At 43.4% G+C, this 26,352-nt stretch overlaps 9 protein-coding genes across 9 annotated transcripts; 6 read left to right on the top strand and 3 right to left on the bottom strand.

Annotated features, from left to right (window-relative positions):
* Nucleotides 1-761: 761 nt before the first annotated feature.
* Nucleotides 762-4,557, top strand: LOC117150413 (lipase 1). The gene is made up of 6 exons (XM_033317280.1): nucleotides 762-869; nucleotides 1,097-1,274; nucleotides 1,466-1,731; nucleotides 1,786-1,935; nucleotides 3,937-4,065; nucleotides 4,128-4,557. Exons 1-6 carry the CDS (start codon nucleotides 762-764, stop codon nucleotides 4,536-4,538), a joined length of 1,242 nt encoding a protein of 413 aa, XP_033173171.1. The 3' UTR covers nucleotides 4,539-4,557.
* On the bottom strand, nucleotides 2,025-3,329 carry LOC117150414 (aminomethyltransferase, mitochondrial). The gene is made up of 2 exons (XM_033317281.1): nucleotides 2,865-3,329; nucleotides 2,025-2,803 (listed from the first exon to the last, which is right to left on the bottom strand). Exons 1-2 carry the CDS (start codon nucleotides 3,321-3,323, stop codon nucleotides 2,045-2,047), a joined length of 1,218 nt encoding a protein of 405 aa, XP_033173172.1. The 5' UTR covers nucleotides 3,324-3,329; the 3' UTR covers nucleotides 2,025-2,044.
* A 1,016-nt stretch (nucleotides 4,558-5,573) lies between the features above and the next one.
* Nucleotides 5,574-7,551, top strand: LOC117150412 (lipase 1). The gene is made up of 5 exons (XM_033317279.1): nucleotides 5,574-5,802; nucleotides 6,060-6,237; nucleotides 6,303-6,658; nucleotides 6,759-6,896; nucleotides 6,955-7,551. The coding sequence occupies exons 1-5, from the start codon at nucleotides 5,593-5,595 to the stop codon at nucleotides 7,396-7,398; spliced, it is 1,326 nt and encodes a 441-aa protein (XP_033173170.1). The 5' UTR covers nucleotides 5,574-5,592; the 3' UTR covers nucleotides 7,399-7,551.
* A 1,400-nt stretch (nucleotides 7,552-8,951) lies between these two features.
* On the top strand, nucleotides 8,952-11,758 carry LOC117145248 (uncharacterized PE-PGRS family protein PE_PGRS54). The gene has a single exon (XM_033310833.1). It carries the CDS (start codon nucleotides 8,952-8,954, stop codon nucleotides 11,454-11,456), a length of 2,505 nt encoding a protein of 834 aa, XP_033166724.1. The 3' UTR covers nucleotides 11,457-11,758.
* A 927-nt stretch (nucleotides 11,759-12,685) lies between these two features.
* Nucleotides 12,686-13,807, top strand: LOC117145259 (glycine-rich cell wall structural protein). Its single transcript, XM_033310845.1, has one exon. It carries the CDS (start codon nucleotides 12,721-12,723, stop codon nucleotides 13,711-13,713), a length of 993 nt encoding a protein of 330 aa, XP_033166736.1. The 5' UTR covers nucleotides 12,686-12,720; the 3' UTR covers nucleotides 13,714-13,807.
* A 3,611-nt stretch (nucleotides 13,808-17,418) lies between these two features.
* LOC117145268 (glycine-rich protein 5) lies at nucleotides 17,419-17,965 on the top strand. The gene has a single exon (XM_033310858.1). It carries the CDS (start codon nucleotides 17,502-17,504, stop codon nucleotides 17,895-17,897), a length of 396 nt encoding a protein of 131 aa, XP_033166749.1. The 5' UTR covers nucleotides 17,419-17,501; the 3' UTR covers nucleotides 17,898-17,965.
* A 1,646-nt stretch (nucleotides 17,966-19,611) lies between these two features.
* Nucleotides 19,612-20,089, top strand: LOC117137230. Its single transcript, XM_033298591.1, has one exon. The coding sequence runs from the start codon at nucleotides 19,612-19,614 to the stop codon at nucleotides 20,038-20,040; it is 429 nt and encodes a 142-aa protein (XP_033154482.1). The 3' UTR covers nucleotides 20,041-20,089.
* Nucleotides 20,090-24,052: 3,963 nt separating this feature from the next.
* On the bottom strand, nucleotides 24,053-24,383 carry LOC117149208 (glycine-rich cell wall structural protein 2). The gene has a single exon (XM_033316756.1). The coding sequence runs from the start codon at nucleotides 24,381-24,383 to the stop codon at nucleotides 24,138-24,140; it is 246 nt and encodes an 81-aa protein (XP_033172647.1). The 3' UTR covers nucleotides 24,053-24,137.
* An 897-nt stretch (nucleotides 24,384-25,280) lies between these two features.
* On the bottom strand, nucleotides 25,281-25,673 carry LOC117149808 (glycine-rich cell wall structural protein). Its single transcript, XM_033316824.1, has one exon. The coding sequence runs from the start codon at nucleotides 25,661-25,663 to the stop codon at nucleotides 25,352-25,354; it is 312 nt and encodes a 103-aa protein (XP_033172715.1). The 5' UTR covers nucleotides 25,664-25,673; the 3' UTR covers nucleotides 25,281-25,351.
* Nucleotides 25,674-26,352: the final 679 nt, after the last annotated feature.

Below are 26,352 nucleotides of genomic sequence, written 5' to 3'. Positions count from 1 at the left end.
TTTTGCATTCACATTTTTGTATTCCATTTAATTTGGCGTTTGCTCCTGGCTTTGGCCCTTTATTCGGTTGCTTCCTTGCCCATGCTGTCACTTTCGAGCGTAATTTTAATAAAGTTCGCCGCGATTTTTTGTTGTCCGGGTAGTCAATTGTAATCTCCCAGCGATAAGTAAGCAAACGTGGTGGACAGGGGAGCAGGCTGCTCCTGAGTTGCAATTGCAACTGGATGGCCGAGTGCTTTCGCATTTTCCTTTTGCGCAGACTTTTCCCCCTTGCGAGTATGAATATTACTGAGTGATAAGACCAGGGGACTGCAATTAATTGTGAGTGTTGCCATACGGATCCCACTGCGGATGCGAATGTGTGCGGATGCTGATGCTGGTGCGCTGGCATTATTCAATCTATTTTATTTAAGCTTTCCATTAAGCTTTATTTAATTGCGAATGGCACTTGTTTGGGTGCAGGGAATAAAGTTTATAGATTGAAGTTGAATTACTTTAGCTACTGCATATATTTGATAAAGTCTTTAATAATGAGGATGGGCAGCAAGCGAGTAGTTCTGTAATCATTTAATGAATCATTTTAAATACTTAATAATGAGCAGGTTGAAATATGTAAAGTTATTAGCTTTTCGCACTCGACTAGCCATTTTGCTCGATAAATTACATTTTTGAGTGCCTAGTCAAGTGTAAAGATGATCTGGGAAACCGGCCAATTAGTGCACCCATGTGGGGCTGGCCCCCGATTTAGTTGAAAGGGTGAAATGGGTGGGTCAGGCTGCATCGGCGCCATCAAAGTAATGCTCATCGTGTGTGGCATTGGCAGAAATGCCCACTCCTCGCCGCCGGAGTCGCGGTACAAGTGGACTACGGTGAGTGTCGGGCTAATAGCGACTACGCTCCCTTCCCCTTAATACACTTCGAAAAAATATACGAAGCCTATTGATAGTATTATTATGATTTTGTTAAATGAAGGCATATAGAAGGAGAGTAAGGAAAGCAAAGATAAACTGGTATTGGATAGTATTTTTGAAGTTTGTTAAAATTTCTGGAAATATATATTGGATTTCTTTCTGTGCATTCTATGCATGGCCATTAGATGGACTGGCTGCAGGCCCAGAATGTCAGCCACGAAGTGCACAATGTGACCACGGCGGATGGCTACCAGCTGCAGGTGCAGCGCCTGCCGCGTCTGGGAGCTAAGCCGGTGCTCCTGGTCCACGGACTGCTGGGTTCGTCTCTGGGTTGGGTGTGCATGGGGCCCGAACGGAGTTTGGGTAAGCAGGTGGGCATTCGTACACCTAAATACAAGTCAGCAGTTAAATCTTTAAAAAAATGCTTTGCAAGTGGGTTTTGGTGGAATCTAAAACTTAAAATTGTATTTCAACCACTTTCGTACATTTTAGCCTTACTGAGTGCACTTTAATATATCTTCATATGAAACCCAATATTTTCTTTCGGTGTACAGCCTTCCAGCTGCACCACCGCGAATACGACGTGTGGCTGGCGAATCTGCGCGGAGTGGCGCCCTACGGACGGCAGCACATCGACTTGACCGACGTGATGGTCGAATTCTGGCGCTTCAGCTTCCACGAGCATGGCGCCTACGATTTGCCGGCCATAATTGACCACATGGCGAAGGTCACAGGCGGCGAGCAACTGCCCAGCGAAGGAGGTCCTGGCCAGTATGAGGAGCAAATACACCATCAGGTGCTACTAATTGGACACTCCCAGGTGAGCGCTGCTTACTTTCAGTCGGCTAACTCATCCTGCAAAATATGCACTTAGGCCTTTAATGCGTTCCTGGTGCTTTGTGCTGTACATCCACGCTTTAACCAGCGCATTCAGCTCATCCAGGCACTGGCACCACTGGCTCGACTGCATCGCCAGGTGAGGTTTGACTCCTTCCAGGTGCGGCACCTCATGAAGTTTATCAAGGTAATTGCTGGAAATCTACTTTGGTTAGTTGGTGGTCTTGGTGTTTCTTAAGACCACTTCTAGATTCTGAAAGACATGTCAACCTTAGCTTAAGCTTCTATTTACACATTTATTTCCTTGGCCTGTTATAATAGTTAGCTTTTACAAAGGGCATTTTGGTGACTTCGGCCTCGTAGAGCTTGTCTCGAACCTTGAACTCCACCTTTGTCCCGGGTGCTTTTAGATGTTCCGCGACATATCCCATAGCAATGTTGCGTCCAGCACTGGGACTTGGGCAGCCACTGGTCACTTGACCCACCTGCTCGCCCTGGCTAAAGATGGGCACTCCAGAACGAGCGGGCGGTGGCTTGGTACCCAACATCTGAAGACCCACTCGCCTACGGCTGACGCCCTCCTTTAGCTGGCCAAGGATCACATCAGCTCCTGGAAAATCGCGGGTTGTGCGGCGTCTTTTGGTTACCAGCCAGGCAAGAGCCGCCTCCACGGGTGTCGTCTTGGAATCGATATCACTGCCATAGAGGCAGAGACCCGCCTCCAGGCGCAGGGAATCTCTGGCTCCCAGACCAGCAAGCTTGAGGACTCCACTCTCTAGAAGGGATTCGGTGAGCTTCTGCGCCTGGCTGGATTCCACCGATATCTCCACACCGTCCTCGCCGGTGTAACCACATCTCGTGATCCTGACATTGGGGATTCCAGCCAATGTGGTGATGAAGGAGCTCATAAAGTAGAGTTGATCCAGAGAAGCTTCCTTGGCAAGTAGTTTCGATAGTTCCTTGGCCACTTGAGGACCCTGGACGGCAACTAGAGATTGATCGGTGGGTGTGAGGAATTCAATGGTTACATCTTTGCCCTGTGACTTAAAGTTATCCTGGAAATAATATCCATATATTTAGCCATCAAAAGTGCAGTATAATACGACTTAAACTTACCACAGCTGCCTTCATTATGCCTTTGTCCTGTTCCTGCATCGCCGCATTGGAGACCACATAGAGTTCCTTTTCGCTGACTTTGTTCACGATGAGATCGTCCAGGATGCCGCCAGCCTCGTTGGTGAAGACGGTGAGGCTACCACTGCCCTCCGGCGTGCCCAGAATGTCCGCTGTGCAAACGGACTCCAGACAGGCGGCCGCATCCTTGCCGAAAATCCGGGTCTGCAGCATGTGCGATACGTCAAAGATGGAGCCCACCTGGCGGGTGTGGAGGTGGGAGGCTATAATGCTCTGATCCGAATACTGAACCGGCAAGGCATAGCCTCCGAAGTTCACGATCTTGCCGCCTTTTTGCACGTGGAAATCGTAGAGGGCGGTGCGTTGACCCTCGCCGGCGGCGGAGGAGGCGTGGCGCAGACCGCCGAGGGCGGTGGGCAGTCGATAGCTTAGTCTGAACATCGCGCAGTGACTGAAGCCCGGATCGAGAGCACTGCCAAGAGCTGTTCTATGTGATACACTCGAAGAAATTTACCTAGCTTTGAAGTAAACAGATTTGTCATTGTCTTGTATTTCAGGATTTTTAAGATTAGGATTAGGATTTAGGATCAGGATTTTTCAGGATCAAGATTAAATGTTGGTTTTAAAAAGTTGATTGACAGAGAAAACCATTAGTTTTTTTCAGTGTTTCTGATAACAGCCTGACCGATTGACATCACCCCAGAGATAGGAAACTTATGAGAGTAGGAGAGACTTTGAGATTATTTAGAGAAATGAGTACACTCGATGATAACCCCCTGGTGTGACTCTAAATATGTTTTGGTGGAGCTTGATGCTGAGGAAAGTAAAACCAATCAGCTGAGTGGAATCTATTCCAGTGGAAATTTTCTATAAAGAGCAATGCATTTTCATGAAAAGTAATGCATTTGTTTATAGAAGATAAACCAAATATTGAACTTGTGGTATAATGATACTTGAATAATATGAATATATTTAAAGTGTTAATTTTAATAAGCATTTCAGTTTGAGTATTCAATATTTTTATTTATAAAATATATATATTTTCTTGCTGCAGAAACGCCAGAAGGCAAACAAGTTCGAGATCTTTCCACCTGGCTACTTTCGAAAAGTATGCCAAGCCAAACGAGATCTCTGCGAATATTATGCCAAGCAGTTGGTAGGCAGCGCTCAAAACAACAAAAAGGTAAAACATGAATACTAATTTAATGAATATCAATAACCACTAGCTTTAATATCCTTACCCAGCTGTTGGAAGCCTTTAACTACGAGTATCTACTGCAAGGCGGTTCTCCGCGGGAAATCAAACACTTGCAGCAAATATGGAAATCGGGTGATTTCATCTCCTATGACTTTGGAACCGCGGAAAACTTGCAAGTATATCACAGCGTGGAGGCCCTCAGTTACAATATAAGTCAGATCACAGTGCCCATCGTATTGTATTTCGGGGAAACGGATGCTATTGCCACACCGGAAGGAGTCCATGCCATATATGCCAGAATGCTGAAGTCGGTGAAGAGTGTGCGGAGGATCAACTCCAAGAAGTTCAATCACTTAGACTTCCTAATTTCCGGCGATGTTAAGAGCCTGGTCAACGACAAATTAATCGAGCATATGGAACAGTTTCTCGATGGGCGCTTGCCCTACGTAATTGAATGACCGCCAAAAAAATATATAAAAAAAGGTGTCGTCAAAGACCCATTATAACAGAAATAACAGAAAATAATTGCCCAGCGAAATGCTTTATTTACCTTGGCAGACGTCCAAAATGCCAATTATGTAATGCGGTAGCCAAACCATAAAAAAAATATACATATATATGTATAATTCAAAAAGGCAGCCGCCACAACTGGTCAACACTTTTACTTTCTTTTGATGGCCAACAATAAAGTTATCTGTTACCAGTGTTGGTTGTGGTGGCTTTAGCCAAAAAGGTTTCGGTTATTAAGCCATTTCGATGGTAAAATGAGAGACGATAAATAATGATAATTACCTGGGTGGAAATGTTTGGACCTACTTTGCAACAGTGGGTGGTGTGTGCACCTTATAAACAAAGTACCTTAGGTATCATCGTTATCAAAAGGTATCTCTTGTATCTCTTTGATTTCTGTTTTTTCCCGCAAATAATCCCAGATAATTAAATTATTATAAACCATTAGGTATTCCAACCCTTTATGTCATCATAAAATACAAGTCTGTAGTTGTGTGAACATTTGTGATCGATAAAAAATTTGTTGGCTGCATTAAACATGGTTCAATTTGATAATTGCTTATGTCTCTGGCTCGACGCTTCACTGTACTTGCTGCACTTGATAAGTTTCTTGTTTCCGATTGATACGCCCTACGCATTCGAAGTACACCCTCCCCCTCCTCGGCGACCCTCTGATTTGTACCCATATTTAATTAACTGGCCCAAAAGGTAAAACGCAATCGAAATGTAAACAAAAGAAGCTAACACGTCACAGTGCGCAATGTTGTTGTCTGATCGAAAGTTTTTCGTATTTCGGCATTCTTTTTATTATTTCGGTTTTTTTTTTATTTGCTGCAGGGTCTCTGCAGAAGTTGGTCGATGTGGTTTTTGTAATCGGCGGTTCGAACCGTTGACAGTTTTCGAATTGGTCTTCAGTTGAGCTCGCGTCGCGCAGCGTTGAGGTTGAATTCCGTCAAGAGATTCGCTTCCGTGAAAGTGAAACTCGCAGATACTTGTGGCTTAATGAAGATGCGGTGCAGCCTGAGGATGCAGCTAATCCTGCTCCTGGGACTCTGTGTGTTCATCTCCAGGATCCAAGGCCAGCTGATTGGCGGCGAGGAGGACGAAGAGGATGAGGAGGAGGAGGAAGAGGAGGAGGAGAGCGTCGAGGACGAAACGCCGGAAGATCGACTGCAACGCAAGAACATCAAACAGGATTCGACTCTTAGTGTGGTAAGATAAAAATTAAAACTTATTCAGTCTTATAAAAAAATCAAGGAAAAATTGTAATAATCACTAAAAGATATTATTAACCCTTTAACATCACAAAAAGTGCTAATATATATATAAATCTTAAAGAGACAGTTGTATTATGGAAAATAATGTCCTGCACTTTCCAATAATTACTGAAAAATCCTTTCATACCCAAGTGGAAGATTACTCCTTTTCTTACGGTCATTATCATCACTTCTCACCCATTTCGTCAACAGGACAAATTAATCGCCAAGTACGGCTACGAGGCGGAGGTGCACCATGTAACCACCGAGGACGGATACATTCTCACCATGCACCGCATCCGCAAGCAGGGCGCCCCGCCCTTCCTCCTGCAGCACGGACTCGTGGACAGCTCGGCGGGATTTGTGGTAATGGGCCCCAACGTAAGCCTGGGTAAGTGCCATCCGCGTCGTCCGTGATTAATGGCCAAGTGATTACGACCGAAGTCCACTTTGCAGCCTACTTGCTGGCCGACCACAACTACGATGTCTGGCTGGGGAACGCGCGTGGCAATCGCTACTCGAGGAACCACACCACCCTCGACCCGGACGAGTCCAAGTTCTGGGACTTCAGTTGGCACGAGATCGGGATGTACGACTTGCCAGCGATGATTGATCACGTGCTAAAGGTGACCGGATTCCCGAAACTGCACTATGCCGGCCACTCGCAGGGATGCACCTCCTTCTTCGTGATGTGCTCCATGCGTCCCGCCTACAACGCCAAGGTCGTCTCCATGCAGGCCCTCGCACCCGCCGTTTACGCCAAGGAGACCGAGGACCATCCCTACATCAGGGCCATCAGTCTGTACTTTAATGTAAGTAACGACAAAAGTATAGTTTTCCTATATCATGATAAAGAACATATTTCCATTATCTTAATTATTAATTCATAATTTATGAAACATTTTTCTTTAGAGCCTGGTAGGCAGCTCAATTAGGGAGATGTTCAACGGGGAGTTCCGGTTTCTGTGCCGGATGACGGAGGAGACAGAACGCCTGTGCATCGAGGCCGTATTTGGAATAGTGGGTCGCAACTGGAACGAGTTTAACAGGGTAACTTTATGCTTAAGTTACAACAAGAGTACGGATTAACTTCCCAAATCTGTTGCAGAAAATGTTCCCCGTGATCCTGGGTCACTACCCGGCAGGAGTGGCTGCCAAGCAGGTGAAGCACTTCATCCAGATCATCAAGAGCGGTCGCTTTGCTCCGTACAGCTACAGTTCCAATAAGAATATGCAGCTGTACAGGGATCATCTGCCACCTCGTTACAACCTGAGCCTGGTGACGGTTCCCACTTTCGTGTACTACTCCACCAATGATCTGCTATGCCACCCCAAGGATGTGGAGTCCATGTGCGATGACCTGGGCAACGTGACGGGCAAGTACCTGGTGCCGCAGAAGGAGTTCAACCACATGGACTTCCTCTGGGCCATCGATGTGCGGAAAATGCTCTACCGGCGTATGCTGCAGGTCCTCGGAAAAGTGCCAGAGGGCTCGCCAGAAGAGGCTAATCGATCCAGAAGGGAAGTCCGGGGAAGATTCATACGTTCTTAAGTATGTTACCTTTTCTCGGACATATTTATTTTGTAACTATAAGTATTTATTTGGACAATAATATTATAAACAAAACTCTGCGCTTCGTATTTATTACCATTCCGTGCGGAAAATTATCACATACAGTGTCGATTTCAGATTCATATTAAAAATAACAAAGCCACTTGGCAGCACCAACTTAAATATTTATTTATTTATTTGCTCTCCGTTGTACTTTGCTTTAAATATGGAAAAGATGCCCGCATTTGCATAGCATTTCGCATTCTCAAGTGTGCATGGGCAACTCCGGCGGAAGCGGAAGTCAAGTGTTTCTTTCGCCCCACAAAAGCCGTAACAGATTTTGCATCAACATCATCCAGCTGGCGGGCCAAGATACATGCATTTGTAAGCAGATTTCCTGCGAGCACAATTTTCCATTTTCCCCAGTGCTTTCCAGTGGGCCAACCAGCTGACACCGGGGCCAAGAAGCTGCCGCATTTCCCGCCTTTCCTGCACCCCCGCCCGACCTTCCGCCAGCTCCACTTTCTTGGGCTCTTAGCCCACATTGTCTTGCCATTTGCATTTGGGTGGAGCTCAGCTGCGCTCAGCTGCGCTTTTCCTGCAACACCAGCAGTCAAGTTAAGTGAAAAACTGTGTCTAAGCTTGCGCCAAGAGCAACTTGCACGTGGCTCAGATCGATTGTACGAAACCGAATTTACCAAGTTCTCTACTTAGTTGCGTATAATTATCTTAAGAAAAACTTCCGTATACAGTATTTAAGCTGTAAGTCTTGTTCTACTGGTTAAATGTATGAAATATTACCGAGAATTCGTTTCTTTTTGACGCACTACTATAGTCGTCATAGTAGATGTAAAAATAATGCTAATTTTATCAGTCTTGGGTGAGGGAAATTAATTATGGGATAAATATAGACACGAAAAAGTTATTCAACTTTAATGCGATGCCAGAATACTCTGTATATTTTAATGAGCATGTGTTGAAGATGTTTAGGAAAACTATAAGGTAATGAAACTTTTATGATGAAGGTACAAAGTATCGATACGATAGTAAACTGGATTTGCACTTAAACAAGATGATAAAAACTAAAATATATGGAAAGCTTGCTGTGACTATTTCTCCAAGATTCAATCTCCGGATTGACCTTAATTTTGCAGATTCTGCACCACACGTGTTGTATTTATACATTTGTGAATCCCCTGAACAGAATAAGCAACTCCCAGTCAAAAAACTATGATAAATGCTAAGGAACTGGTTTCCATACGTTTTTTTCGAATTAATTAACGAAGAAATCGTCACCAAATTTGTTCATTTACAGTTTAACCTATGTTAGTGTGCACATTTTCCATTTCAGATAGTTATTTTATTTAACAGCAAGTTGATTTATCTTTAAGATGCCGTAGTGAAATGAAGTTTTAACAAATTTTAATTTATTTGGAGCTGTACGAGGTAGCGAAGCTTGCCTGTAGTGGCTTTGACGTCATTACTGCTAGGCGCATTTTCGGTTCTATAAAAGCAAGCCGTTTTCTCGGAAAGCAGTTAGTAAAATTGAGACAATGGCTCCCACGGGATTGTATTTACTTTTATCTGCCTGCTGCGTATCCTTGGCATCCGCCGGATTCGGACTGGGCTTCGGTGGTGGCAGCCTTGGATTTGGAGGCGCAAACGGTGGTGGCTCTGCTCAAGCAAGTCTGCCTGGATTGAGTCTGGGTGGGGGATACAACAGAGGATCTTCTGGATCGGTTCTGAATCAGGCTGCCAATGGCATTCTGGGCGCTGCTTCGACTGGAGCCAATGTCGTCCACTCTGCCGGATCCGCAGCTGCCAATCACGGTGCTCAGGCTGCCAATGGAGTGCTGGGAGCAACTGGATCTGGAGTAGATGCCGTCCACTCTGCGGGATCAACAGCTGCTGCTCACGGAGCTCAGGCAGTGAACGGAATATTGGGCGCTGCTTCGACTGGAGCTAATGTCGTCCACTCTGCCGGATCCGCAGCTGCCAATCACGGTGCTCAGGCTGCCCATGGAGTGCTGGGAGCAACTGGATCTGGAGTAGATGCCGTCCACTCTGCGGGATCAACAGCTGCTGCTCACGGAGCTCAGGCAGTGAACGGAATATTGGGAGTGGCCGGAAATGGAGCTAATGTTGTGCACTCGGCCGGCTCGACGGCCGCTTCTCACGGAGCACAGGCTGCCCATGGAGTGCTGGGAGCTGCTGCGACTGGAGTCAATGCTGTGCATTCTGCAGGTTCCACGGCGGCGGATCAGGTACACAAAGCATCCGCTGAGCATAGTGGATCTGGATCTGCTTCCCTTGGAGCTGGACATTTGAATATTCAAACCTCTGGCAACAGTGGTAGCAAGACGAATGCTGCACACTTGACCGTCGGCTCTTCCGGTATCTCGGGTTCCAGTGACCTTCATCATAGCGCCGGATCAGCAACTGTTAATGCAGCAAATGCAGTCCTGAATGCAGCGGGAGCTGGAGCAGCAGGATCGACAGGTGCCGCTCATGGAGCTCAGGTTGTCAACGGAGTTTTGGGAGTTGCAGGAACCGGAGCCAATGTTGTCCATTCCGCAGGATCAATTGCTGCCGCTCATGGAGCTCACGCAGCAGACACAGTTGCCAGCGGCGTTGTCAACGGTGCAACCTCCGGTTCCGGAGCCAATTCCGGTCACTTGAGCATCGGATCATCTGGAATTTCCGGATCCAGCTCAGGCTCCCTTGGCAATGCTAAGATCACTGGATCTTCGTCAACTGGTGCACACCATACTGGATCTGTTCAGGCTGGTTCTGCAAAGATTACAGCTGGACACGGAAAAATTGAAACCTCTGGCTCGAATTCCGGCACTGCTGGTGCTGGTCACATTAATGTGGGAGCCTCTGGAGCCAGTGAAAAGAAAACGTCTTCCACATATCATAAAGCTGAGTCCTCGATGGTCTCTTCTGGGCATTCATCCACTTATTCCTCAAAAACAGAATCATCCAAGTTCAGTGCTGGTCAATCCCACATTAGTTCTGGATCTGCAACCATTGGAGCCTCTGGAACACACGCTGGATCTGCACACATCAAGACAGAACATAAGAAAGTGGAATCTTCGGGATCAAGCTCCATGCACACCGGATCAGGTTCTGCTGCAATCGGTGCTGGTCATGTGAATGTCCAATCTGCCGGAAGTACCGGATCCTCCCAAACTTCTTCAAACACCGCGTCTATTGGTGTAGGACACCTGAATATTGGAGCAACGGATTCCGCCTCTAAGGGATCATCTGCTACCGGTTCATCTGGTCACTTGAGCATCGGATCAGCTGGAATATCTGGATCTGCTGGTTCTGGAGCCTCTGGATCACACGCTGGATCTGCCCACATCAAGACAGAACACAAGAAAGTGGAATCTTCGGGATCAAGCTCCATGCACACCAGATCAGGATCTGCTTCCATCGGTGCTGGTCATCTGAATATCCAATCTGCCGGAACTACCGGATCCTCCCAGGCTGCTACAAACCATGCATCCATCGGTGTCGGACATTTAAGCATTGGAGCAACTGATTCCAGCTCTAAGGGATCTTCTTCCACTGGTTCATCTGGTCACTTGAGCATCGGATCAGCTGGAATCTCTGGATCTACTGGCTCTGGCGCCGGATCATCCAAGATCAACGCCGGGCATTTGAGTATCGGATCCTCTGGAAATTCGGGATCTGCTTCACTTGGAACAAATGGCCTGTCAATTGGAACAAACAGACACAACTCCAACACAGCTGGATCGATTGGACTAGCCGGTGCCCACGAGGCTGCGTCCCTGGCCCATGGAGTCGCCAGTGGTATACTGACCCCTGCTGTGGGTTCGGGAAGTCTCTCTCTCGGTGGTAACACTGCCTCCTTGGGATCGAGCGGATCTTCCAGCCAAGGAGGATATCGCCAGGGAAGTATCAGTCTGGGAGGAAACGGTCTAAGCCTTGGTGGCAATCTCGGCGGAAACTCTGGAAGTGCCGGAATTGGATTGGGTGGCGCTCACCTTGGAGGATCCATTAACCGTGGCGGCGGCCTTTTCCTTGGCTAATTTTAAGTTACCTGTAATATTTCAAAGTATTCTACATTTAAATTCTATATTTAAAATTTCAACACGACCTTTAAAGCGAATGTCTACATTGTATATTAAGCTGTCATTTAAAATTTGATCTAAAGCTTATTAAAAAGTGACATGTAAAAAAAATATCATTCAGTTCATAGAACGATTTGCTGACCAATAATTATTAATCTTTACTATTAATGCAAAGTCCAAGCTGAGAATGAATTTATTTGGCCACATTAGAATATAATAACACCATAAATTACTAATCTTATAAATTACGGTTAATATGTGTGTGCTTTAAGATCGCGTACTAATTAAAATGTTCGCCAAATAAACATTACGATGGTGTTTAAGAATTTTATATAATTCATCACTCTGTGTGGCGTCTGTATTTTCACTCCAACAAACCAGAGTGACGTAGACCCCAAAGGTCATTGTCGTAACCATCAACCGCCTCCGAATATCATCTAATTGAAAATCAATCTAATCTTGGGCGAGTCGAGATTCAATGCAACTGATTCCGAGGCAATCGATGATTAAAATGGTTTACATAAGACTGAGCGACTGAGTACTGGACTATGACGAGGTCGGAATACCCTATTTCTCGTTCTCGATCACGTTCAAGCCACATTTGATCTTCCATTAGGAATATGTGTTTACCTGATTATTTTGATTAATAAACAATGGAAATCGGGCTTAGCCATCATTAGGTTAATTCATCATTGCTGATGGCTATCATGAATCTCCCGCGGGTTGCACACGCCTTCCAAATATTCGTTTGTCCCTAGGGTATAATGTAATTTCCGACTCAAGACAATCGAGAATATTAAAATGGAACTCGTTTGTGTGTTCTCCACGGGTGCAAATTACACTGTGCTACAGGTGTGCACTCTCACTTATAACTATTATAAACTATAATTACTGTTTTAAAGAAGGGTTTTATCTTGGTAAATGGATCAATATTTTAAGGTGAGAATGAAATTGAACTACTTTGTAACAAATATAGTGCAGAAATGGATTACTAATCAATTTGATTATTCTTTGTTGTCCAGTGCAGTCTGAGTTTTTGCCTGGCCTGACCCTAGGATCTCAGCATTGGGAACGTGACTGGGTTCTGTTCTTTTTTTCGCGCTCTGCGAAATTTTTGCAAGTATTTTGCTATTATTTGTGCTTTTTGCACATCGGAGAGTCTCTTATAAAAGCCGGCATCTTTCCAGGGAACCCAGTTAGTGAGCTGCAGGCAAAGGTTCCGATGCGTCTGTTTGTAGTGCTGAGTGTTTGTGTGGCGTTAGCTTCCGCCGGAGGTTACGGCGGTGGAGGCGGCGGTGGTGGCGGTGGACACGCCGGAGCATCCGCTTCCTCGTCCGCTTCTGCCGGTGCGATTGGAGGCGGCGATGGAGGCGGTAAGCTCGGCGGAGGTTATGGATCTGGTGGTCACGGTTCTGGAGGACACGGATCTGGCGGCTTCGGCTCTGGCGGTGATTTAGGATTTGGAGGCGGCGGTGTCGGAGGAGGTCCCTTCGCAGGTGGCCATGCTGGCGGTGGAGTGATTTCCGGCGGAGGTCATTCTGGAGGTGGAGGCGGCATCGGTGGTGGTCCTGGAATCGGATCAGGCGGCCATTCCGGTGGAGGAATCGGTGGCGGTCCTGGATTTGGATCAGGTGGATATTCCGGAGGAGGTGGCGGAATCGGCGGTGGAGGTGGCCATTCTGGTGGAGGTGGCGGTATCGGTGGCGGCCCTGGATTTGGAGGAATCGGCGGCGCCGGTAGCTCTGCATCATCTTCAGTTGGAGGTTTTGATGGAGGTCATGGCGGCGGAGGTCACGGCGGCGGAGGTCACGGCGGCGGAGGCTTCGGACCAGGTGGAGGAATCGGAGGAGGCCATTCTGGAGGGGGAGGAGGCTTCGGTCCCGGCATTGGAGGCGGTGGTGGAGGCTTCGGCCCCGGCATTGGCGGCGGTGGTGGAGGCTTCGGCCCCGGCATTGGAGGCGGTTCCGGTGGTGGACACCTTGGTGGCGGCCTTAGTCACAAGCACAAAGGTCATGGAGGCGGAGGCGGATTCAAAGGCGGATATGGAGGCGGCGGCGGAGGCGGAGGTGGCGGCGGTGGCGGCTACGGAATTCTACCTGCAGTCCCCTACGGTGGCGGACCAGGCGGTGGTGGTGGCTACGGAGGTGGCTCCGGAGCCTCTGCTTCAGCCAGTGCCAGTGCTTCAGCAGGAGCTGGCGGCGGCTATCATGGCTAGTCTGGATTACCCAAAGCCGAATATACCTGTAATTCTCCCAGTGGCCTAAAGTATTACAACAAAACCGATCAAATATAGTTTTTGTACTCAACAATTATGGTTTACAATCATTTCTTAGAATTTTAAATCCGCACTATCATTCGATGAATGCGTTTCTGAATCGGATTAAGGACTAAATGTGTGAAAGACACGTTGTGTCCTTGATGGTAACCCATTTATTCTTCGAGCCGTTTGCGACCGCTAAGGAAGACTTCTCCTGCTTTTTGGGGGTCGGAAATTCTGGCATGCAAAGTTTCCGCCAAAATTAATGGCCTATTAGAGGCAATGGAATGGTGTGGTTTGGAGTTGTATTTGCGACGGCCGAAGACATTGATGCCACTCATGGCCACATAAATCTCCTAAATGGCCTGGACAGACTGCGCTGCTCTTGAGTTTTATGTGTCCCCCACAAACATTTATCATTAAGCAAAGTTTTACTATTGCAAATTGTTGCACACAATGGCAACAAATTGAAATCTTAAGCAAGCTCCTTTGCCTTCGCCATCGCCTCAGCTTTGGCTTCTCACTCGCAGGCTGAAAGTGCACTTTTATTGCCGGAGGAGCAGCATCTGTGTGCTCCTGGGCTCCGAGGTCTGGAGTCTGCAGCACGGAGTCCCCAGTCCGAGGTCCACAGTCCGCAGTCCGGAGTCGGCAATAAACTGTGAGACCAATTTGCACAAGGACGATGAACCCCTGCGGTGCAGTTTTGCAACATGGAGTCGAAGAGGCGGAAGATGGGGGAAAACCGGAAGTTGGGGCCAACAGACTGTTGGCGGTTTGCCACAGAGTCACTGCTGCTGCTGCAACAGTTGTTGGCCTTTGTAGAACTGACAATATGGCCGGGCCCTTTGTTTGCTGCAATTTATGTTGGGCCATAAAATAAATGTGAAATGTTTATCAATGAGCCAATGCACTTTATTCCAAACTCCGGCTCATCTCAGGTGCACTGCCTCAAAGTATGCGACAATAAGTTTCGATTTCATAAGCGATCAACTGGCCCCAAAATAGGCTATACACAATTTTTGGCCCATTCGATTGGCAGCCAGCATTTAATTAAAATTAAATAATTTAGTCTGCACATCCAGCTAGATGTGTGGCTGGCTGGCTGACTCGTATCCATATCGATATGGTGGCCAAATGGTTTTCTGGTCAGATCGCTTTGTTCATTAGCCCGCTAGCCGCATAATTGAAAAGTTTGCACAGCCCGGGCGGGTAAAATTCAATTTGCCGAGTGGAGTGGATTGGAGTGGCGAGGAAAAACTATGGAAAATGGCAATAGCAATAAACGGCGTTTAAAACGCGAAAATATTACAGGACACTGATTGCGTGTGCTTGTGTGTGTGTGTTTACATAATTAACATGACGTTCATTAGTTGGCATTTTAATAATATTTCATGTCGCCATGGAAAATGATTCTGGCCGCCGGCTAATGTGATAATATTCTATTTCGACCAGGCTCAGATTATTTCAATTTGATTGATTTTAATATACAAATATTTGCACTAGCAGTTCATTATTTAAGTGCTCGCGTTATTTATTCAACGCAAATGCATTACAATTCGGGAGCCATCCGTTTGCATTGCCAACTTAGACAGCTAATTATGTAAAGAGTTCGATTCGATTGTTTGGCAATTGCGAGATACTGCGCCATTTCACTGCCATTAATCATGGAACACAAAGAAGTCGCTCCGGGAAAAATCACATAATGCCCGGAGCTCAGACTTATATAATTGCCCAAAAAAAAGCCTCATCGCAAATGTGGCAAAAAAATAGAAAATATAAATAAATAAACGATCCCAAACCCGACCGGTTCCATTAGGCGATTATGTTACGGACTTTTTGCATAAGCCAAAGACGAAAACAATATTCAAATGGGCGGGAATTAATGCCTTTATTTGTTATGAGTTCGAAGTACAACTAAAATTGGATTTCCAATAGTTTACCTTTTCCTGAATCGACCCCCAAAAATCACCGAATTCTAACGACTGTACTAATTCGATTTTCACAAATACTGGCCAGGAAAACCCCTTCGGATGTGAGTCGCTAATCGTCAGACATGTGTACGATCACAGATGTATCTCAAAGTTGGCTGTGACGACACCCAAACGGGTTTCGTATTCATATTCTAAAAAGAAATGTTTTTTTTTCAGCAATTAACAACCCCTGAAATCTTGTTCGACGCGCATGGGAGACTTTATTGTTATGGACTGTTAAGACTCAGATCTCTAAGAGCCCGAATTATGGGGATTTTGCGATTGCTATCGTGCACTGTCTCATTAAAATGTGTGATTTTTTCCCCACTAACGATCAGTGTCAATATATCATATTGCTAAGAGATTGTAAACCTAAACTTAGTCATGAATGAGAGATTTCACTCCGATACTATATTTTACTCATTGCACGAGATTTACATATTTGCGCTAGTGAAACTAATCGCAATTGCTGGCCGATATTGTTAACTAAGATAAAATGCTTTTAGAGATCAATCAAATAGTATATTCGACTTGTTATGCATATCACTACAATTCAATGTCAATTAATCATTTCAAATGTGCTGGCCGTAATTTGTTGTTCACTTCATTTAAACACACAGAAAACCATAAGTAATAGTAAATGTACGCTTTATAGTAAAGTTGTCTTAATTTATGCTTTCATGTTTTGTTTTCATCAAATCCACATGTGTACTTTCAGGACTAGTAGGTTTATTTCTAATAATTTCAGGACTAGTCGGTTATATTTTAATAATTTCAGGACTAGTCGGTTTTACTTTAATAATTGCTGCGCGATCGAAACTGAAGACTTTCTGTGGCGGACTGAACCTTCTCTTGAGCAGATTGGCCGCGAAACCTGGAGAAATGCCCAATAGCCAGCGGCGATCAGTCAGTGATCTCACCACCTCCAACTGGCCCACTCCAATCGACCGGTGTTTATTGAAAACATCGCCATCGAAACCGCTTTCCGGCGAACAAAGCAAGATAGGGGGAATAAACTCTTCAAGATGAACTTGTCAGATGATCGGCATTAGGCGATCGAAATCAGCCGGCGAGGAGTACTCTTGATCTCGGTGGGGAACTACGCAGATCAGGAAGAACTACATGTAAACAAGCTGGCTGTCATTTTTCAAACACTACCACCTGGGTCATCTTTTGAGTGGGGGTCGACATACATGCGTCTTCTTGGGAGTGTGTGTGGGAATCCCCCGGCAAACAAAGTCATCGCTTGGCACGGCAGCACTACGCACCAAGCATGTAAAAATTAAAAAATATATATTATTTTTAAAATAGGAAATCATGGCAAGATTTAACAGAAAAATACTAGCAAATAATAGCAAAAATCGGTTAAGTATATAATACTTCTTTTGATAGTGCATTTTTTTAAATCCAAGCCCCTTATAAAGCGTTGTTTTTTAATTACCAATATCAATAACAATATTATTAAATATAGTATAATTTTATTAATGGTCAATTTAAACCCAAAATATCATGCGTCATCGACTTACTCAAGAGCAATATGTATGTTGCCCAGTGTAATTAGATATGAGATGGAACACAATCAAAAGAAAACCGGTAGGCGATCGGCCCAAAAGCCAAAATTATAAACATTTGACTCGCCGGTATGTGACGACTTTTCGAAAAAATGCAGCAGGTATAAATACTTTAGCGACTCAGCTGAGAGTCCGTCAGTTCCAGCCCAGACAACCCAGCGATCGCACAGATAGAATCTATCAAACTCACAGAAGAATTCTCGCAATGAAGACTCTGATTGTTCTCGCTCTTCTGGTGGCCGCCGTTTCGGCCCTACCGCAATTCGGATTCGGACGACCAGGATTTGGTGGCGGATTCGGCGGCGGACCCTACGGCGGCGGCTTTGGCGGTGGTCCATATGGCGGCGGCTTTGGCGGCGGTTTCGGAGGTGGTCCATACGGCGGCGGATTCGGCGGCGGTCCCTATGGCGGTGGATTCGGTAATCCCTATGGCGGCGGATTCGGCGGTGGAAGGCGTCATGGCGGCGGACGCGGTGGTGGCGGTGGTGCTGCCTCTGCCTCCGCATCTTCATCAGCCTCGGCAGCAGGTGGTGGTGGCGGAGCAGCCTCCTCCTCCGCCTCTTCATCCGCCTCCGCCAGCGGCGGTGGTTTCTACGGATAAGCTGCCAGAGAGCGGATTATCTAGAAGTTAAGTTATTGTTAATGTTAAAAAAAGTCTGAAATAAAAAATTTAAAAACCCACAAAAAGCATTATTATTAAATTTAACAAAATGTTAAACTATAATTTATCGCTTCAGAAATTCTTAAGGTGCAATAAAAGGTTTTATGTACAGTTTTTAATTGACAAACATTTGCACATTTCGGTAAAAGAGAAAAATATTTATCTATCGAGATCTATATAATGTACTATTTATTTTAAATCTTAAAAGCTATATAATTGATTTTAAATCTGCATAAAATTGCCATTGGCCTATCCATATAAGTCGGAAGAAATGATAAAAATAGTTGCACATTCAATTGTCAAAGTTCTGACACATTCGTGATGAGAGATGCGGGAATCGTACATCGTATGTAGGAGACTTTTGAGCCCCCTTTTGCATATTTATATGGCCGTGTAAATCACATAACATTACTTGGCACACTTTCAATTGGGACTCCCCGTATGTTGAGCCACTCTTTCGATGATAACTCTTTCGTAGCCCCCACGCCGATCAAACCAAATAAATCAAGTCGATTCATTTGAATTTCTAATGCTTTTGGGATGTTGTTTTTCTCCTGGCACGATGATGACTCTCTTGTATTAATTAGAATAATTAACGTTTAGAATTTAGCCAAATACACGTTTTTATAACGTTTTCAATTATATTCGGCTTTTAAAAGCTTAAATAAACAAACAATTAAAAATCTACGCGACGCGAAAAAGTTTAAAGCTAAACAGATGGCAGAAAGGCAACAAAAAATTTGCATTTATTAATGCGGACACAAAAATCAGTCAACTGCTTTTGATATGTTTGTTAAACTTAATTAATAACAACGCCTCAGAGATGCTCAAAGAGAACTAGTTCTTTATTGGTAAATTTAATTTGAAGAGTGTACTTATATCTAATAAGCTAAGATCTACCTCTATCTAATATATCTATCTTTAATATCTATAGTAAACTGTTTTACGTTTACTACTTAATATTGTTATTAATATATTTTTTGATGACTGAACAATAAGTGATTACTTGGGTATATATTCTGAGGATAAATATATAGTTGTTGACCAAAATTTAATGAATGCAACTACTATTTGGGATCATCTGACAAGAATTCTTACTGGAAATCTACCTGCACTGATTTTCAAAAATACCTCCTCGATAACATGTATTTTTCGTCACCCCCACAGTTTTACTAACTACTTGGTCCATGACATCACTGGTATCAAGCCCATCGTTATGCTGCCTCTCCAATGGACTGATAGAGAAGGGGGCGCGTCTCAGGTGCTCCCGAGATTGGGACTAACCGGTTGCAGCGGGAGATCGAGCAAACCGGGTCTGTTGAGCGTAGGGTCCGACGGTCGTACGCCCCGAACCTGCTAATGAGTTGAGCCATAAATATCGATAATTCGTTCTGTTTTTTTCTCTTTTTTCTCATGTTTATCTACTTTTGCCGCTTAGGAGAGTGAGCTCCAGGGTGGATCACCGAGCAGTCAACGAATCTCTTCGCCGACGGGCAACGGAATAAAAGCCGTGTCCGGCGGTGCATTGGACAAGTGTTTGGATCACCATCGAGGAAGCAACAACTCAACATGAAACTATTCATCGCGCTCTCTGTTCTGGTGGCTGTGGCATCGGCCCTGCCTCAATTTGGAGGAAACGCCAACGCAAACGCGAATGCTAATGCCAATGCTCAGGGCGGAGGATTCGGCGGTCGCCCAGGATTTGGCGGTGGCCCAGGATTTGGCGGTGGCCCAGGGTTCGGCGGTGGCCCAGGGTTCGGCGGTGGACCAGGGTTCGGCGGTCGCCCTGGATTTGGTGGTGGCCCAGGGTTCGGCGGTGGACCAGGTTTCGGCGCTCGCCCAGGATTTGGTGGTGGCCCAGGGTTCGGCGGTGGTCCAGGTTTCGGCGGTCGCCCAGGATTTGGTGGTGGCTCAGGATTTGGTGGCGGCTCATCTTCGGCCTCAGCCTCTTCCTCGGCATCGGCTAGTGGTGGCGGACGTGGTGGCGCTGGATCCGCTTCTGCATCGTCATCCGCCAATGCCTCCGGAAATAGATTCGGTTAGACCGATCCAAGCTATACTGGTATTTGGAGTTAAGCGATAAGAAATGACTGTGAATAAAACCTAAATAAATTAAAATTATATACAAGTAATTGCCATTCAATCATTTTTTTCATTAAGGAAGTATTTGTAAACATATCAATAGGTAAACGTGTTAAACTATTTAATACGTAATTTGTTCATCTTAATAAAAATTCAATAGTGGCAAAAGTCAAAGGACGCGGATTGAGAAAGAAAAAAAGTTTGAAATTTTTGTTAGAAAACATACGACAAATTTTAAACGAATTTATTGAAAAGAGAATGTTTTTTTGACACTTGTAAGCGTCCTTATACATGATCGATTATATATGAGAATCGAATCTAACATTAATAAAGTTTAAAACACAGTTTTTTAAAGTCTGAGAAATTGTTTATTACTTTGTGAATTACTTTGTAGTACATGAGATAATAGTTATAAAATATTGGTTCAAATATATAGCAAGAAGCTTTTGTCAGCCATTGGGAATTGACAAGAACACTGGTTGACTTTTTATACCCTTGCAGAGGGCATCTCGATTTCGCCCAGAAGTTTGCCAGTCACATTTGCGACCAAAAAAAGTATATATATGTATGTTTATATTGTTGATCATACCGTTTGTTTTTATGCAAATGAGCCGCTTAGGTTTGAAGCCATCTGCATGAAACTTCCCCAAAAGCTTTTTTCTAATATGTATATGTAGGTAACATATAACTCGGAACGGACCGGATTGGAAAACAATTTTTCGCATAGTGCTCTTATTTGATGTAAATTCGTGTTTGATTACATATAACTTTGGGTTTTGTTTAATTAAAGTCGGACGACTTCAACTGCCTTGAAAAAATTTTCGAAAATAATAAAACAGAAATCATAGTTTTAATGTTGTAATTCGGTAAGCATCCGTATTTTTAAATATATACTTATTTAAATATATATAAACCTATAATAGAAGGGTATATAATCTTCGGCTGAGGTTCCTTTCAATTTATATCTGACTCGACTATACGCACGTACGCAGTTTAAATTATCATTTTTCTTTCGCTAATCCGGCGCCCAATTCATTTGTGTATAAAATGTAAATGAAGTTGAATGTAAACATACATATGTATATCCATCGCTAAAAAATATGTAAATTTTATAGGGGCCTGAACGGTTGCCGGTAAATTACAGAATTATTGATAAGAACCAGATGTGGGTTTGCTTCAAAATATGGAATAATTTTGGATTTATAGCAGAACAAGGAAGCACATAGAAAAGAGCGACTTTTTAAGAAAATATTGTTAGTAAGCGACCGAAAATATTTAAATATATTAGGTTAATGTCTCTAAGCTTGCCAAATCTGTTAATTCAAATTTTTATTAACATTGGACTAATACCGCTCAGGATTCTGAACCGGTTCTTAAGGATGTTTTCAAGATGATCATGTAATGACGCTTCTATATTAAAGTAGATTTCGCTTTCAGGAACAGCGTTGCTTCTGTAATGATGCTATATCTATTCTGATGAAAATAAGACATATAGTACATTCTAGTGTTAATAGCTAATAGTGAAGTACCAAAGAGAATTCCGTGATAATTAACTGACTCTATGTCGTTTCCGTCTGAAAGCGATGCGATGACAGTGCCGAAAGTAAAAAATATACTGGCTTAATGAAATATAAACACAAATATCAATAATCGTTTAAATATTGATAGCATCAAACCGGTTCCTTAGTAAACCACCACGAACACGGCTCGTGTTGGTCTAAAGACATTTGCAAACTTTCCTTAAACCATTGCATTTGATCAGAGCACTATCTGACTCTTTCACTCACTATCCTTCCCACTCTGGAGCCCTGCCCAGTTCGGGGGAATCTATCTGTGATCTCCGATAATATTGAAATTATTTTTCGGCAGTGACTATTGTTTGCATGCTAATTTTTACCCGAAAGCCGAGGCTAGCTTAGATTTTTGTTTTTTTTTTTTGTTTGCGTCTGCCTGCCGTCTGGGCACTATAAAAACCAGGCCCTGGGGCATTGGCCATTAAGTTTGTTCAGTCACTCCGATCAAGCAGATCACCATGAAGGTCTTTGTCGTTCTCGCCGTAATCCTGGCCGTGTCCAGTGCCGCCCCGCAGTTTGGTGGCAATGCCAACGCAAATGCCAACGCAAATGCTGAGAGTGAGGGTGGATTCGGCAGACCAGGATTCGGCGGACCAGGATTTGGCGGACCAGGATTTGGCGGGCCAGGATTCGGCGGACCAGGTTTCGAGAAAAACCAATTCGAAGGAGGATTCGGGCCAGGATCCGGAGGACCAGGTGGAAGGCCAGGTGGCTTTGGAGGACAAGATGGATTCGGAGGACAAGGTGGATTCGGAGGACAAGGTGGAAGGCCAGGTGGCTTTGGAGGACAAGGTGGATTCGGAGGACCGGGTGGATTCGGTGGTAATTCCGAAGCTAACGCCAATGCCAATGCTGCCGCCAACTCTGAGGGACCATATCGCGGTGGTAATGCCAATGCCAACGCTAATGCCAATGCCAGCTCCCAAGGTGGAAGTGCTAGCGCTAACGCCAATGCCGTCGCCACTTCTAGTGGCAAATAAGCCAACAGACCCGAATTTCTTCACTGATTAGTTTTTTAATATTTATATAAATAAAAAAAAAACAAAAAACTATGAACATTTGTTATTCTTGGAAGGCGTGTGATTACAGTTACAGATTAACACAGAATATTTTTAAGTATCCACTAAATTGAATGTACATAAAGGAACATGTGCATATTTGCACACATCCAATAACATTTCTTTTCAGGCGAATGCTTTGTCAAGCATATTTTGATAATAGGACAAATTTGCTGCGAAAATATAGTATCCACTATGAAAATATCCTATTATGAAAATATAAATGAAAATTGTCCTTTCTTTTTGTTAACGGAACCTGATTGATTCAGTCGAAAAATTGTTATACGCTGATAAAATTACATTTCATGCATTGAAAACGAATTTTACATACATTTTTGTAGCCTTTTTTGAACAACGATTAATATTTTAGTCTCTATATTTACAAATTATAATTATAATGTGTGTTCCACTTTCTAGAGCAACCGAAAAGAACGGACATTTCGAAAACATCATTGTTATGCTAACGCAGACTGTGCTTTGATTAGTGCAAATACTAATTATGCTAATAATGTGTAGATAATTTAGGCAAATCAGAGCTAGAATTAAAAACAAGAGAAAACACTATAGCCGAGTTCCTCGACTATCTGTTACCCGTCACTCATCTATATCTTTCCTCATATAGATGGATAGGAAAGAATGGGATTTAAACGAACAAAATATCAAAAACATTTTTTAAAAGTGCAACGTCTCTAGAATCTGAATGCTATAGGTTGTTAAAGATTGGAAACGGTTCTTCTATCTGTTTCATTCTTTTTAACAAGTCTAGTATACCTAGTAGACGACTAAGGGGTATAAAAACTAGTTTTTTTCGGAAAGGTTTGGCTACCGTAAACGTAGAAACTTATCCAGATGTTGATAATTTGCAAATTTAAATATTGCAAACACGAGTTTTCAGAAGCTTGACAATATATCAAGAGACGTCGGACTTAATTTGTAAAAAAATATCTTCTATTTAAAAGACCTGAAATTGAGGTTGTCAGTCCGTAAGTAGTCAAATTCAAGACTTGTGGGTGCCGAATATAATTACTTAATCACACAAAAAAAAAACGCACGAATTGTTTGGATTTCTGGGTTGTAGAAACAAAAAATTGACTATAAAAAATAAATTAAATTAAAATTGAGATGCAATATGTGCGAAACGAAAACTATATATTTAAAATGCATACTTTTAAGTTGTAATTCAAATTGTAAGATACATTTTAAAACATACTTGCTAATATTAGCTCCCGCTGTTAGATTAGTCTGTTTTTAGGAGGCTAGAGAAATCTCGTTTGACGTCACAAGATCTATAAATTATGCCCGACTCATAAACTGGTTATTAACCTAATATACGAAAACAACATCTTCGATTTCCAAAAACAGTTTTAGCATTTAATATTTATTGGTATTGGTATTGTTTCAGTTGAGGAGGTCTGTCCGCGGACGTGCCCACTTTTTGAGAGTACAGTTATGAATCCATTTTGGGCCTATCCACGTCTGCCATGACCTCCTCCACCTCCTCCGGAGTTGGCGTTGGCGGTTGCAGTGGCCGAGGCCGAGGCGGAAGCTGGACCGCCCCCTCTGCTGTCGGCGGTAGCAGCGGCATTCGCGTTGGCAACTGCGTTCGAACCGCCGCCTCCACCGCCACCACCGAATCCGCCGAATCCACCAGGATGAGCCTGAACGGCCACCAGGGCGAAGATTAGAAAAATGCAGATAGCCAGGAACTTCATCGTTAGAGATTGCGATGCTTTGTGATCGCGTGCCGGCCCCTTTTATACCAGCATCCGTGACAGGTGGACGGCTTGTTTATTTGAAAAAAAAAAATCACAAAACCGATATTGTATCGGCATATATATGGGGGCTTCGATTAGCACATTAATTAGACATATATTAAAAACGCATGACGTTTAATATTACTTTTATATATAGTATACTAACTTATATACCATGTTATCAATAATTGAAAACTGGTTAGCTTGGACAAGCCATATTTTGGTAGGTAAAGCATATTTCCAGGCTGAAAAAAAAGCTCGTCAGATAAATTCATTATGACAATCAGCTATAAAAATTAGTTTATCATATAATCCGTACATTTACACAACATCCCTTTAGCGAATATATATATATATATATAATAATATAATTGTTACACTAAAATGTTTACAGAATAGATTTTCATTTCAACATTTACATCTTTTTAGAAAAAATTTATATCCACAATACCGAAGTGTACTTTTAAAAGAGGTTTAAAACTTACATGCAATTTTCGGATTAGATCTGTTCAATTTTCTAACTTCATTAATTCTAATTAAATGTTTTTTCAAATAAAATTATAAATTATCAGTAAGCTCTAACTCAAAATTTAAGAACGAATCGCCAAAAATGTTCCAGGATTTTATACGTTATAATATTCAGAGCTAAGTGTTGAAAACCTACAATTAATTAGGGGGATACGTTCTAAATATTTAGAAAAAAGTTTTCATATAAGTTTTCAGAATTATTCCAATTTATATATTTGCTAACTCAGTTTAATCAATAAATTTATATTTATATAATTTTTATATACACATAGAAGGTAAACCCATTGTGTTGATAACATTTGTCAACAGTAATAATAGAAAAATGTCTTGGTTTTTAAGCAATGTTTGTTTATTTTTTAAAGCAATTGTAGATTCCGGACTGCGGATGTCATCATTTCTTATCCGTAGTAACCACCCGGACTGTAACCACCTGAGTTTGCGTTTGCATTAGCGTTGGCAGTGGCTACTGCGCCTCCCCCGCCACCGCCGTAGCTACCGGGTCCGCCGTAGCCACCGAGTCCTCCGTAGCCACCGGGTCCTCCATAGCCACCGGGTCCTCCGAAACCAACGCGTCCTCCTAAGCCGCCAAGTCCTCCCAAGCCACCGAGTCCTCCGTGTCCGCCGTGTCCAAATCCGCCGTGTATACCGGGATATCCTTGGACTGCCACAATGGCAAGGAGCAGGAAAGCGCAGAGTGCATAGATCTTCATCGTGGGTGATTCTTGGTCCATCTGATCTACAGTGGGACTCTTTTATACACACATCTGGTTCGAAGCTTGGACCAGTTATCTGATTTATTTATGACAAGATGGACACTCTATTGCCAAATGCAAATCGAATTGAGCCACTTGCCACTTTCTTTAATTGCACGTACTTCTCGTTTAATGCACTCCAAACTTGTTTTAACCGTTGACTATGGCTCGGCTTAAATAATTTTGTTTACTATGCTAATTCGTAAGGCAGGTTTTTCGAATGGGATGTCCCTCTATCCTGTGTTTTTTTTTTTATATGACAACCTAATTTCCATAATGAAACAAAGAAAACAAAAATAAGTCTACTTAACTTGTTAACAATGGTTAACTGTAGCTTAAATATATAAGTGGCATAGTTTTCGGCTGTAACAGAAGCTGTTTTCATTTTTTGCGAATGAAGCTTTTAGAGCCAGAGCTTACTGTAGCAAACATACTGTGAGAAAAATTAGCGAATCTTTTTGTTTTATAAAGCAATTTATTGTACTTATGTGTGGTCTATTTTGGATCATTAAAAGTGCAGGATAAATATATTCATAGACAAGGAAAACGGAGAGATACTACTAACTAATCTATTTATTTCCTTTTTTCCTAACTTCCTAATAAGGAAAATTCTGTGATTATCGTTATCATCTTTATATATATATTTT

Source organism: Drosophila mauritiana, chromosome 2L, assembly GCF_004382145.1.
Source record: "Drosophila mauritiana strain mau12 chromosome 2L, ASM438214v1, whole genome shotgun sequence".
In the NCBI taxonomy this organism is placed as follows: domain Eukaryota; kingdom Metazoa; phylum Arthropoda; class Insecta; order Diptera; family Drosophilidae; genus Drosophila; species Drosophila mauritiana.
Note: the sequence above shows the minus strand (reverse complement) of the source record. Positions and strands in the feature narration are given on the sequence as shown.